Raw genomic sequence first — 15242 nt, 5'->3', positions numbered from 1 at the left:
CTCAACGAAATCGGAAAATATTTGTGGATGTGTATACTTACCGCTCAATTTTCTCGGAGATCGACCCATCACGCTATACCCGTCCCCAATATGAAAAAATATTCTATTTAACGAAGCGTTTCAATCGATATTATCATGGCGTGGGAAGCGTTACGTTAAGTTAAAAAAGCTAGAAAGCGTTGCATACGATAATTTTCTCGAATTGAGGGTTACAAATCATATGAGTTATTTTGTGGAAATTGTGATTGTTAAAAACCGTTATATGGGTTAGATTCTTGCGGTAAACGAGTTACGATGCGTTACTTTTAAGGAAGTTATAGGTGTTACGAAGTGTTATATACGTCGCTCTTTTTTAAGTTGTAGGCATTATGAAGCGTTACATGCGTTACTCTTTAGTAAGTTATAAACGTTACAAAGCGTTACATGTGTTACTTATTTGTGATCCATAAGCGTTACATGCGTTACTTTTCTGTGAGTCATATGCGTTACGAAGCGTTACTGCATCACTGTTTTGTAAGTTATAGGCGTTACGAAGCGTTACATGCGTTGCTTTTTTGTAAATTAAAAGCGTTATGAACGTTACATGCGTTACTTTTTTTAAAAGTTATAGACGTTAAGAAGCGTTACATGCGTTACTTTTTTTGTAAGTTATGTGCTACTTTTTTGTAAGTTATAGGCGTTACGAAGCGTTACATGTGTTACTTTTTTGTGAGTCATATGCGTTACGAAGCGTTACATACGTTACTTTTTCTTTGTTATAGGCTTTACGAAGCGCTACATGCGTTGCTTTTTTGTAAGTATAAGCCGTTACGAAGCGTTACATGCGTTACTTTTTTGTGAGTTATAAGCATTACGAAGCGTTACATGCGTTAGTTTTTTGTAAGTTATAGGCGTTACGGAGCGTTATATGCGTTATTTTTTTGTGAGTCATATGCGTTTTGAAGCGCTACATGCGTTACTTTTTTGTAAGTTATAGGCGTTATGAAGCGTTACATGCGTTACTTTTTTGTATGTTATAGACGTTACGAAGTGTTACATGCGTTACTTTTTTGTAAATTATAGGCATTACGAAGCGTTACATGCGTTACTTTCTTGTTATAGGCGTTATGAAGTGTTACATGCGTTACTTTTTTTGAGTTATAAGCGTTATGAAGCGTTACTTTTTTGTAAGTTATAGGTGTTATGAAGCGTTACATGAGTTACTTTTGTGTGAGTCATATGCGTTTCAAAGCGCTACATGCGTTATTTTTTGTAAGTTATAGGCGTTACGAGTGTTACATTCGTTACTTTTATTGTAAGTTATAGGCGTTACGGAGCGTTACTTTTTGTAAGTTATAGGCGTTACGGAGCGTTACATGCGTTACTGTTTTGTAAGTTATGGGCGTGACGATGCGTTACTTGTTTTTGTTATAGGCATTATGAAGCGTTACATGCGTTACTTTTTTTTGTAAGTTATAGGCGTTAGGAAGTGTTACATGCGTTACTTTTTGTAAGTTATGGGCGTTACGAAGCATTACATGCGTTACTTTTTTGTAAGTTATAGACGTTACGAATCGTTACATGCGTTACTTTTTTGTATGTTATATGCGTTACGAAGCGTGACATGGGTTACTTTTTGTAAGTTATAACCGTTATGAAGTTTTTCTTTTTTGTAAGTAATAGGCGTTACGAAGCGTTACATGCGTTACTTTTTTGTGGGTTAGATGCGTTACATGTGTTATTTTTTAGTGAATTTAAGGCGTTACGAAGTGTTACATTGTATTAGAGACAGGCGTTACGAAGTGTTGCTTTTTATAAGTTCCGAGCGTTTTAAAACGTGGCATGTGTTACTATGTATAAGATTTTGGTGATACGAAACGGTACATGCGTTAGGTTTTTTTTTTTTGTAAGTTAGAGGCGTTACGAAACGTTACATTCGTTGCTTAAAATAAGTTTTGGACGTTGAGTGTTATTTTTTGTTGGCGTTACATTTGTTTCAAATTGCATCACTTTTATTGCCGTAACTAAATTTTCTTCCTGCATCTTCTGCTCAGTAAAACTGGGAGGTGAAATAATTCTGTATAAAATGTTCAAAACTACGTATGTTACAATGAGAGATTCTCTTTGTTTACTTTCTCTTTTGATTATTGCGGCACTCTTAGCAATCCTTCTCTCCAATTATTTATCGATAATAATAACAAAAGCTATCATCTTTTAATCTGCTCTGGAGAAATTACCGAAAAAGCAGGAATATTTCGCAATAATCGAAGGAGAAAGTAAACAAAGAGAATCTCTATATGTTACATACGTCGTTTTGAACATTTTATACAGAATTATTCTATTCTATCCATGAAGGATTCATTAGTTCTTTTCTTGATATGCGAGTATTCAATAAATTGAAATGTTATCTCACAATTTAAATGTTATTCCAATATTTTAAATGTTACCGACCGTAACGTACCCAGAAAGAGGGCCGGGGAGCTCTGGCTCCTCCCCAAATCAGAAACAAAAATGAAAAAAAAAATTGTCGGCCCTGGCCTGTAAGTAAACATTGTAAATTTTTTATATGTATTCTATATTCGCTTGACGAGATAAATAAATAAATAAATAAATTGGTGATCTATTTGACACATTTAATACAAAAATGAAGAAATGGAAACAAATGAAGTTGCTTATTGCAGCTGAAGTGTATTCATTAATCTACTAAAACCCGAAACGAAAGTGTTTATTTCGAATGAAATATACCAAGTTTTTCTGTTTATGTTGTGTCTTCATCTACAATAGTTTTAACAAATAAGAAATGACCTCTCCCAAAATATATCTCTTAAAATTTGTTTGCTACTGTATACTAATAGTGATTTGGCGTTGCCCTGCATCTTCCACCCAAAATATGAAAGAATTGATATTCACCCTCATTCTTGTTTACGGCCGTATGCGATACGTTCGAAAGTATATCAAATTCGTATTCCCGTTTACGTTCGAATCAATCACACTTTTAAACATCGTACATGCATAAAAACAACGCCCATCCAACTTTAAATTATCAGTTCTGGTACAGATTTGAGTTGTAAATAAAAATCTTTGATATCATTTGTTATTTGACTTGTTTTTTCGCTGATTTTGCATCATCATGCTCGCTTACGTCCGTATTGACTATTCGACGAACACATGCTTTCGAACGAATGCGAACAAGCCATTCTTGTTTTCACTCGAACGTGTACGTACGCGATTCCTGTGCAAAAGAAGGATCTGCAGCGCAGGTAGTTTTTTAAGGAAGATTCCAAGCATCAAGGAAGTGACGAATGCTACATAAGAAATAAATATCGTACTCGGGACCAATTTCATTCATGTCGGTAAAAAAAAAACATTTAAAATAGCTTCATGCAAAGTAAAAAAAAAAACATTTAAAATAGCAGTCCGATCAGTAGTATCTGCGAAAAATATGTTGCATTTTTCTTGCAATTTTGTCATGTTTACGATAGCCTACATATTTATTACATTGGTAAAATCATGCATTTAATATAAAATAAAGCATGTTTACCCATGGCGTATTTTCCATAAAGTACTTAATAGATGTAAAATTGATGCGTAAAAACTTTGAGCCTCGCATATATTCAAAGGCACGCCAAAAAACAGCATTTTACTATACTGCTATGCTTTCTAAATGTTTTATGCAAAACACAAATTTATGATTTGATTACAAATCACCTTTAGATTCGAAAATAATTTTGTTAGAAATCGGTTAAACTTTTTTCAATGTGTTCGAACGGTTGATTCGCAACATTAAACTGACGAATCGAAACCACGGCATTTCGTCTATTCGTCCGTAAACGAGAATGCGACTTTTCGTTCGTACGAATGATGTTCGAATACACGTATCGTTTGAAGCTAAAATGGCATACATTCTAGCGTTTCGCATAAGATTAATCACAAGAATTGGACTGATTTCGTCAAGGCTTAGCATTTTTTTGAAGAAGTTTACTGATATTTGAATATTTTGTGGCAAACGAGTCGCGTTAGAATTCATTCGAGTGAAAACAAGAATGGCTTATTCGTATTCGTTCGAAAGTACTCGTTCGTCGTATAGCGGATACGGACGTAAACGAGAATGAGGGTGATTAGTTCAACGGGTTGCGTTGAGTTAAGCAAACTAAAATCAAATTTTAAACAAAACAAATGCCACTTTTTTCATTAACAAATAGATGAATGATAAGAATCAACTAAAAAATAGGAATCACTTCTAAAAGCAAACAATAAATTACAAAGTATAAAAAGACAAATTCAAGGACCGGGGGCACTTGGTATGATATGCAAGAATAGGTATAGAATTGAATATGGGTTAAGAAATGAATAGCACCCATCTCCAGCCAAGAAAGTAAACGAACCTATCCTCTGGAATGATTTGTTTATTTTCGATGCATAAACGTATATGTCTTCGTAGGAGCCAATGGCACAGCATACAAGTAAATATTACAAAAAGATAAGTACCTAAACATATCAAGTATAATACTATCAGATCTTCGATATCTTAAAAATTAAGTAGTTTTTATCGTAGAGCTTAGAGATAGGATCTTTTAGCGAGGTTATCCGCGTCGATTTACATTTAGCACATTCCCTGCCGCTTTTGTTTGTTGGTGGAACTGGTCGAATGCACCAGTGCTGCCATTCCGTTTGAGGGTCGTTTTTTGAATTCTGGACTTTTACTGAGAGCACCGTCCATCAAACACTGCCGGTCGAGCAGATTCCATTGACGGAAGCGATCAATCAGCAAACTGGCCTTATCTCTTGGAAGTTCGAGCTCGCGAATCAATGATACTAAATCGGGGGCCGTCATCAGATGTGGATTTCGGGATGTGGTGCTGGTACTGGAAACCACATTGGCAGATACCGTTGGTACCGACACCATCGGTGGTTGAGTATGACAGCCTGGCGTACCTTGATGCTTCAGGGAAACACCGTTTGTCAGTGGTAACGGTTTGGACGGTTCGTTCTGTTCTTCGGGTTCGTCATCGTCGATTTCGATTGTAATAGGTTCATTCCGAAGAACTGTGTACGCTGGAAGAAAAAAAAAACGCTATGTTAGTTAGTTTGAGTTAAAGTTTAATGTATTGTCGTTGCCGGCTAATGGCACTTTTTTCGGTGCATAAACAATATTCTATGATGACTTCATAATACCTCTAGGGAAACGTTGTCGATTTCTAGAATTTCGGTCTATCATGTTCTTGATATTTGCTCAAATTACTATGTTGGCGATTTCTGATGAGTGCTCGTTGAAGGAATGACTGAATCTGATTGCAGCACAAAGCAGCAAGTGACTTGCTTTGTCTCCGCAAGGTCATAAACAAAACTAATCGATTGTTATTTGTCTCGCGCTAGTGAAGGCCTATTGTTTATATTTTATTCGTAGAAGAAGTTTATTGTTTTAGCAGTCTCAGTTATATTACTATCACTGTTCATCATATCCGAAATAGAACAATTGGTACGTTCAATACGGATTTTTGTATCGGTTTTCGCTCAAGCTTTGTTGTGGTACTGCTGTAAACCGATAAAGATTTTTTTGGCCTGGCTTTCGACAAAACGGTACACAGAACTACCATCGAAACTTCAGCAGAACTCAAGGAATAGGGTAACGGAGCCGTCTACCGTCTCAGCTCCACTATTCATCTCATATACTAAAACCATTTGTTTAGGCGAGATCTACTGCCTCTGTTCGATTCATGGACTCTAATGTCGTTTTCGCTTGAGAAAACTGAAACTGACCCAGGACCGTTTCATCAAACAAACAATTTTCACGAAACTGTGTTGGTTTCGCACTTAGAAACGGGGGTTTGAGTAAACCTGATATAAAAACCGGGTTCGAAACTGGTTCTGTTTTCAGTTCAACAACGTTAAAACTAGGTTCGAAAATAGCTTCAAACTAACGGTTTGACAGCAGTTAGGGTGGAAATTTGGTTAGGTTTGGCATCAAGCGAAAACGACATAAGATAAATACAGGTGCATTCGCTTCGAGTTTTCGCGTTGCTATAACAGTACTGTACAATTGTCAAACTATTTTTTCTGTGATGTTTCTTCTTAAAACCGAAGAAAAAATATTGTACTCGATTTTATCACACTTCATTGACTGAAAGTCAAGTAATCCGCAAAATAACGTGTCAACTATACTTATGAGAGGACTGTTGGTACAATAGCCCTCATTGTTTTAAAGTAAATTTTAGAGTGATTTTAGTTGCAATTGTTGTTTCTGTTATTATTAGTTTTGGATTTCTCTAAAATGGAATATAGAAAATAACCTTAGAATATGTTGCTGAGAAGGAATAATGGAATGCTTTTGAAATCTTTTCTTATTCTTTGTGAAAGAAAGTCTAATTTAACAGATTATTAAATTTGCACTAAGAGGCTAAAGAGGTGAAACAAAATGCATGCAAAAAAATTCTAAAACCTGGAAGGGGAACTCCTCAGAACTTAGAATTATTTTTTCATATGAGATACCAAGAACTTATTTCGTGCCAAGATGTGCAGCTGTTGGAGATATTTGGTTGAGTGTCTGCATAGAGAAACCACAACACATGACTCTTTGGAACATGACCAGGTGCGTGAGAAAGCGTAGCGTGGGTATTGAGAGTGAGAATTATTTGAACAGATGAATATTTGACTTTGCTAGGAATAGTTTCCCAGATTTTGTTTCTACGCGAAGAATCATTCGCGAATCTCCTCTTCATCTTCAATGCTAGCGTTTCCAACAGCACCCTTGTCTTGTAACAATAATGCTTCGGGGTTGGACAGAAATAAATTTAACTAGGTTAAGATTCTATTTGAGCTCGCAACAAGACGCTTGTTGAAAATTTTTCTCAGTCGGGGAAATCACAACTTATAAAAAATCATTATAATGTTGTTCTGAATTCGTAAAATGTTTGGAATTATTCTTCTTGACTATTGGATCGAAACGAACGATCTGTAATCACATACTCAAAAAACAGGTCGAATGATTTCCTTGCATTGCTTTCTACTGACATACAAATTGTTTTTGCTTGAAACCAAAAATTGGTATAGAACAATCCCAGAAATTAACAGTAGAAAAGGTGGATCGACTGCACAAAAAATGTCAGTGGGAATAATGTCAATAAATTTTCTCTGAGATGGCTGAATCGATATTCACAAACATAAATACAAATGAAAAGTCCTAAGGTCTCATAAAAGGTTCCTGAATTTCATTTGGATGCGCATTCCGGTTCTGGAATTGCAGGGTGATGTGTGTTAAAAAATTAAAATAATATCACTTTTTTCGAACATGGCTCAACCGATTACTCCATTTCAGATTCAACTGGAAGGTCGCAAGATGCTGTTAAGAAAATCGCGATTTTTATTCAGATGCATCTTCCGGTTCCGAAAATTCAGGTTTCAAAAAAATGAAAAATGACAATTTGAAGAAGATTTTTGCATAAGTAACCATATGATGAGTAGCGATCTCTTTAAATGGGCTAATAAAGCTCTCTAATTTGTATATCATGATAGTATACAAAATAAATTTAAATAAAGGGATACAGTTCCCTTCCACATCTTATCCAAGTCAGTCGATAAAACAAAACCGCTTACGTTCGGGACAGAAGAAACCAAGTACTGTATTGTGTAGTGAACAATAGAACGACCTCGAAATGAGTGTACCAAACGAATAAAAGCTACCGCCGACACGAAAGAATACAATTGTTGTTGACTTCAAGCAGTGCAAAATTCGACCTTCCATACGAGAACTTGAAGGTTTGCTTAAGGAGCAAATGCATCTTGACATTAAACGTGTGTATTTACTTCAATGCAATAAGACAAATAATGTTGTTTACATCCAGTTTTATATATGGAAGATAGTGCTATAGAAGTGCGTGTGCATGATCTTCCCTCAAGCGTCATCGATCCTTATATTCGCAAAACTATGTCCCAATACGGAGAGATTCTCTCTATCGAAAAAAAAAAGTGGAAGAACTTTTTCCTCGGTATTCCAAGTGGCGTACGTTTGTTACGCATGCGCTTGAAGAGGCCTATACCTTCTTATGTGACTTTCGGTCAGGATACAAGAATCCCGTGCAAATCACTTGTTACCTATGACAATCAGATGGCCACATGTCAATATTGCCAAAAAGCTGTTCACTACGGCAAGCCATGTGATAAACTGGACAAGGAGACAACAACTCCAAAGGACAACGGTTCTTCCTTCACACCAACCCCAAGTAATCCCAGTCCACCTGTGACAGCCACCAACAACAATGAAGCATCCCCCTCAACGAAACCATCAGTATCTCCTATAGAATAAAGTACACCAGCTGCAGTCAACAACTTACCCTCCAACCAACCAGCAACTGCAACCAATGTACAACAAGGTGTATCTACAGCAACTAGCAACGAAAAGAAGACGGAAATCGACAACAATACCATCGATGCGGCAATGGATGACGAGACGAACCACAAACAAAGTGCCCCTCAATCCTCGCAGGAGGGAAAAGAAGCTCCTCTCCCCCTAGAAAAAGGGTGACAACGAGATCCAACTCAAAAAAAAAAAATGTTTTTTAAATCGACTCAATCGGCCACGTAAAGCTTGTACGCAAATAGGTCTGAATAAAAAATATCTTTTAAATAAAAAAAATAAAGGGATTGATTCTCCCGTAAAAAAAATTGCTAAATTTCATCCACGTCCGAGTTCCGGTTCTAGAATTACAAAGTGATTAATTTTTAAAATTTCAAACCGTCAAAGAAAATCGCTAAAAATCTTCTAAGTTGGACTCGAAACTATTCCAATTTGTAGGTTATGTGAGTTCATAGCCATACGAACTGTTTTAGGTTATACTGTACCCGTCATTTATTTCAAACTGCCTTTCAAATCAAAAGTGCAGAAAATTTAGAAATTCTTTTACATTGGGCTCGAAACTGTTTCAGTTTGTAGTTCACATTAACATAGCTGATGATTGAATGATCCAAATTTCACTATACCGGTATCCAGTTTTCGGTTCCGGAAGTACCGGAAATAGTGGTCAAAATCATTAGAAAGGAGCTCACTTTGTTTTCTTAAAATGTGTTTGAAATGATTTTCACTAACTGAAACTGAAATGTAGCATATAAATGTAGTAGTATTATGCAAAAGATATCTTCAAAACTGTAAAATCTGCAATAACTGTGAAAACCGACTTTTTAACCGAATGTCATATACCATTTGATGAAGCTCGATGAACTGAGCAAATGTCTGTGCGTGTGTGTGTCTGTAAGCGTGTATGTAACAAAAATGTGGCTTCGATCTTCACGGAGATGGCTAGACCGATTTTTACAAACTTAGATTCAAGTAACGGGGTAAAATGTGTAAAAAACGAAGAAAAAGAGACCGCCTAACCGATTTTCTTTAATTTAGATTCAAATTAAAGGCCTTTTAGTCCCATAGCGTGCTATTAAATTTCATCTGGATTCGACTGCCGGTTTGGGAGTCAAGGGGTAAAATATGCCAAATGAACTAAAACAGTGTACTCGATTTTCTCAGAGATCGCACATCCAATTTTCCCAAGCTTAGATTCAAACGTAAGGTCTTACAACCCTATATAACATTACCAAATTTCATCCGGGTACGACTTCCGGTCCCGGAATTACAGGCCGATAAGTATAAAAATTTCATTTCCAGGAGCGTGTTTTATACATGACACGGAACACGGAAAAATCAAGCCAAATACATTTCAATAGCCGTATAATTCTTCAATTAGGCAGGTATGGTTAGTTTATGACCAAATACGTTGACTTTAAGTATACCGGATCATTGTTCCTGGTTCCGGAAGTATCGGAAAAGTGCTTGTGTGCTCCAAACCGGCAATCCCTCCCAATTTCGCAGAAACAGCTAAACCGATCTTCGCAAACTCACATTTAAACGAAAAGTATTATGTTTCCATAAATTGAAATCCAGCGTAGAGTTAGTGAAATTTCAACCTGACAACCTGATAAAAAAACATAAAAATTCTAAATTTGGTTCAAAACTGTTTATAGGTTATGCTATTTGCTGACCAAACGAACCGATTTGTTATTCCGGTTTCTAGCTCCCGGTTTGGGAAGTACCGGAAATAGTAGTTGAAATGTATGCCCAAATAAACTTTTTTGTTCCTATACAATATTGAAAAAAAAGTTTCTTTGATGATTCCCTTAGTAATATTAATGAAAACATGTGTTATATGAGAAAAGGCATTATAGCACAACTAGGTGGATTAAAGCAGGTTTTGTTGGTATTTTAATAACTCTCACTGTAATATATAGGAGAGTGATTAATATGAGAAAGGCTTGGTTATACCACTAGGTGGATAAAAATAGGTTTTGTCAAACGAATCTACATCGAATCTAGTACACACAAGAAGTGAAAGGAAATGTCAAATTTGTGCGCGCCGAAATAGCAGCACTACGCACCCATGCAATTGACATGATATGCTGAATTTTATGCCGTGCGATGGCGTTGCTGAACTGAAAATTAATTTCGCTTCAAGCTTACTGGGTCTGCCATTATTTTATCGATCACTGATAAAAATTTATACGATCGATTCATATGTGAAGAGCACTTCAATTTAATATTAATCATTTCAATACATAACCAAAGCGATTTGTTTTAAGATTGCAAGAGCAAATTCACTAAGATGCGAGAGTAGATTATTTTTCACTTAGCTCTGATTTGTTTTTCCTTTGGATGTAATGTGTTTTACTATTGAATTGTACTATATGTGTTAAACACTTCATTTCCTAGTGGAAATGAGTACGGCACAAATATATGTGCAAAACACTTGATTCGGTCAACTGTGTTTCAATTGAAATCTATGTTGAATACAGTGTGACATTCATATGAAATTCAATGAGAATCTCGAGGTTACGATATATCTTATCGTTTTGATGTGCATTTCAGATAAATATACACAGAAAGAAAAGATGAAACTTACACGACATGTAAACCGATAGTACTATGAAATAGACATCAATTGAAACGAAAATCTGATTTAAAACCATGATTGATGTAAAATTACATTAAAAATCATTTAGTTTTTCATTGAACAAGACTGTATATTTACAAACAGCTTCGTTTTGTAATGTAAATTTCCATTCAATTGCCTGCTCCAAATATGTGCATTAAAATAAATGTAAAATCACAAAATATTTTTATCTGTGTAGCATGATTTCCATTGAATATCAACAGTTTTAACACTCAATTTATGAGTTAAGTCATGTGTTCTACAAGTAGTGATAGTTTAAATGGAAAATGGAAAAATCAAAATATTCACTTCATATTGTTAAAAACGGGGCTACAACGTTTGGCATAAAGTCTTTTGGCATAATAGTTATTTGGCATAATGGTTATTTGGCATAATGGTCATTTGGCATAACAGATGAACATGCTGCTTAATGGAAATTGTTTTTATTTATTGAAATTTTGTAAGGTCTAATGCGGCTACGCCTCATCGTTTTTAATGACCTTTTGTCCGACCTCGCTACCGCTCGTTCGGACCTAACTGAGGGATAGCTCCTAGCTTTGGGTAATCCGGACAAACGCCCGCAACTAGACAGAGGCGCACTCGCGGCCTTTGGCCGTCTCGACCTAAATCATGTATGACGAACAGAAGATTGTGCTAGCACTTAGTGAGTTGCTTATATAAAATGATCTGTGCTATTTACTACAGAATTATAAAAATAAAAAATAATAATGCTATTTCACGTAATATTATCGAAATATTCCGACCGAATATAAAATTCACACATTTCGTTCGAGTTTTCCTTGCAAAATATCACTCGATCGAAAAATAAACGAAAATTACCATTAGATCAAAATATTACGAATCCAATTATTATTATGACAAATGTCATTATGCCAAATGACCATTATTCCAAATGGCCATTATGCCAAATAACTGTTATGCCAAATAACCTTTATGCCAAAAGGTATTATGCCAAATGACCTTATGCCAATCTGGCAATCGGGCCGCCCCCGTTAAAAAACAAATAAAAATTTAGCACTCAAAAGATTTGAATGTGCATGGTAATGTTACCAGGAATTGAATCCTCGGGATGCATTCATTTTGGTTATTTGAAATGCGCACACAATATTTGTACGACAGTGAAAAATATTTAGTTATCAGTCTGTCGACTGCGACTATTGATTAGGGTTCGAAACATTGGTGATTGGGATACAAGAGATAATAATGCTATTTTCAATTATTTCAAAATACATAAGCTATGAATTTTGGCCAGAATAGCTGGAATGACAGAGTTAGTGCCTCATCTCAAACGATAAGTAATAAAATTCTACAGTATAATTATGTAAAGTTTAAAATAAAATTTACCCGGTACAATCGGCTTAGTCCGCGGACGATCGTCCATCGTCGAGTGCATGTTTACCATGCGTATTTGCGGTATCTGCTGATGATGAATGAGCGGTGGCTGCTTCCGTTGTGGTGTCGAAATTATGCTGCCATAATGCTGCTGCTGAGGCGGCACATGATGCGGGGACTTTATTTTTTCTGATCCCTGAATGTTTTTCAACTGAGTATCCGGTCTTATCTTGAGCTGTTGATATTGTTGCTGCTTGATGGGGGCCAAGGGCGGTGATACGTGCGGTATATTGACATCCATGAGCGGTTTATGTGGCACCAACGGGGTCGTCGGTATCTGTTGCTTAGGTTGTGTGTGATCCAGTTTCACTTTTTTCACACTTACCGACCAGTTCGGCGAAACGGGTAGTTTGGCAGAATCGATCACATTTATTGCTTTTTTGATAATCACCGGAGCATTCGGAATAGCTGTCGGTAGGGGCATAGTCAAGGTGGGATCAACCTCGCACGGTATAGGCTTCATCGCGGACGGGATGCTGTCGGGATATTGTGCGAGTTTTTTCTTTCCTTCGCCTACCGTCTTGGTCATGCAGAAGTAGCAATCGTTAGTGTGATTACTCGGTGCCTTCCATATCATAGGCGTAGAGAATGGCAACGGCGGACGTGGATATTGACCGTTTTTCCACCGCAACAAACCCTGATTGCAATCATTGCATACCGATGCCGGTCCATGAACGTAGTCATCCTTTTGCGTACGGATGCTGAAGAATGCTTCGTACGCGTCCATGATTGGAATGGTCATAATCGAGCGTTTATGATGCGACGGCGTGTACTTACCGCACACAAAGCAAAACAGGTTTTTCGGGTTAATACAGGAGGACTTAATTGTAACAAACATTTTAGTTGAGCTCTATATCCCGTGGGATGCTGGAATCAATAGATTTTGATTTCTCGCTTTATCACTATCGGTCTTAGTAGACTCTTGTCAATTTGATGGTAAAATTTGTTTTACAAACACATGTCGTTTTTCCACTGATTTAATTTGAACCTTTCTGCGCTTGGCAATCAAATCTGCACTGCAAGAATGTTTAGTAGTACAAAATATGTTATTCCTCTAACACACATAAGAACTCCAAGTATCTCTTTTTGACGTTTCATCCCATTCTGTTTATGAACAGGGATGACGACGGGCACATAAAATTCGTACTTCTCGTTCTTACTGCTGCCGTGTTCTCTCGCATCCCGTACTATTCCCTGATGCGAAAAAGGTGTTAGTAGTTGTGCTCTCACTAGAAATGAAGAAAAACAACAGTCTTCTTAAGAACGTAAGAGCGAACAGCCCAGTAAAGGGGGAAGAAATAGAAATAGAAAAGGTTCCGCTACCTGAGGGACCGTGACATTCAATTGCCTCTCTCGTCCGATGGTCCTCACACCATCCACATCCCTTCCTCGAGCTCTGGATTCATGTTTTGAAGAAGTTGAATGTGCCTAGAAGGCCTAGAACTTCAGAACATATCTCTCTCTCGCAACATTAACGGAGAGAGAATGTAAATAAGTAGACACAGTATACACTCATCCATGTACTGAGTTCCCGCTATATCTCAGCACTGTTGCGTGTGTTCGCCAGAGAGACTCAGAGGCAAACGACCCGGTCAGCGCGCGTTAGTGCACCAAAACAAGCAAATCGTTGGAAATCGTAATGTTTGGATGGCTTGAAAATAAAATGCATACTATGCATACGTGTGCGTGCGTCTATGATTTGCTCTGAAACACCTCTAACCTGAATTTGTAACCGTTGAGGATCAAATTCAAAATGCCGAATACCGACCTGGTTAAAGAGAAATGTCCTAAGAACTGGATTTCTAAATGAAGTAACAAGTGATTAAAATCGTACAGAGAGAGTGAATTCGATAGTCCTACGACAAAAGGACCTAACTGCAAATGACAGTTTCTCTTTTTGTTTAGTTTTTTCTTTCACCATTAACCGGATTGATTTTATATTTAAGGCCATCGTGCGCGCGGGGGTTTTAGGAAATTTTGAAAAAATTGCCAAAACCAAAACCATACAAACCTTTGAAATACTTTTATCTATCTACAGGGTGAAAATGGCTAGAAAATTTGGAGGATTTTCCGAGTCTTATCAAAAATAGCTCTGAAAAATGAGTGTTTTTGCGATCTTTCACAATTATCTGGAAAAATAATGCGATTACAGAATTTTTTTTCAAATAAACCTTATGATGGATACTCAGATTACATTCACACAAATTTTTGGAAAACCTTTTCACGCTTTTCATAGAAAATCCACGAATTTCAAAAATGGTTATATGAAATTCGTTGATTTTATATGAAAAGTGTGAAAAGGTTTTTCAAAAATGTGTCCGAATGTGGTCCTTGTTGTCAGCATAAGGTTTTTTTGAAAAAAAAATTTCATTCCATCGAATTATTTTTCAAATAATTGCGAAAGATTACAAAACAACTTATTTTTTCAGTGCTATTTTTTATAAGACTCGGAAAATCCTCCGAATTTTCCAGTCATCAGATAGATAAAAGTATTTCAAAGGTCTGTATGTTTTTGGTTTTGTCAATTTTTTCAAAATTTCCATCGAAAATTTCCTAAAACCACCCGCGCGCATGGTACTTGGACGATGGCCTTAACGCCTTACTCTTCGTAAAACTTTCAATTTAAAACCACAAGCTTTCGATTTATATTGGAAACTTTTAAGAAATTGCAGAAATATTAATTTTCTCGTGGGACTACCGAATTATCTGCAACATTTCTGCAAAGTGTAATCAGTTCAGTAAAAAAAATCAGTAAAAATTCCATTTGCTATCGAAACCGATGTTCGGAGAAATTTACAAAATGATCCATAAATATATATACATCGTAATTTGCGAAGTAGTACTACTGTTTCTTCGGTAAATTTAACCATAAATATGTGA

General features: G+C 36.4%; 1 protein-coding gene across 1 annotated transcript; it reads right to left on the bottom strand.

Annotated features, from left to right (window-relative positions):
• Window positions 1–4367: 4367 nt before the first annotated feature.
• Window positions 4368–13647, bottom strand: LOC131438060 (uncharacterized). The gene is made up of 2 exons (XM_058607848.1): window positions 12315–13647; window positions 4368–5034 (listed from the first exon to the last, which is right to left on the bottom strand). The coding sequence occupies exons 1-2, from the start codon at window positions 13198–13200 to the stop codon at window positions 4583–4585; spliced, it is 1338 nt and encodes a 445-aa protein (XP_058463831.1). The 5' UTR covers window positions 13201–13647; the 3' UTR covers window positions 4368–4582.
• Window positions 13648–15242: the final 1595 nt, after the last annotated feature.

Source organism: Malaya genurostris, chromosome 3, assembly GCF_030247185.1.
Source record: "Malaya genurostris strain Urasoe2022 chromosome 3, Malgen_1.1, whole genome shotgun sequence".
Classification (NCBI taxonomy): Eukaryota; Metazoa; Arthropoda; class Insecta; order Diptera; family Culicidae; genus Malaya; species Malaya genurostris.
Note: the sequence above shows the minus strand (reverse complement) of the source record. Positions and strands in the feature narration are given on the sequence as shown.

What these genes read in the sequence shown, in the direction of transcription:
- LOC131438060 (XM_058607848.1), bottom strand. Translation starts at nt 13,200, where the DNA reads ATGTTTGTTACAATTAAGTCCTCCTGTATTAACCCGAAAAACCTGTTT. An exon ending in GACTAAGCCGATTGTACCGG is followed by an intron (nt 5,035 to 12,314) that starts GTAAATTTTATT and finishes TTTTTCTTCCAG; the next exon opens with CGTACACAGTTCTTCGGAAT.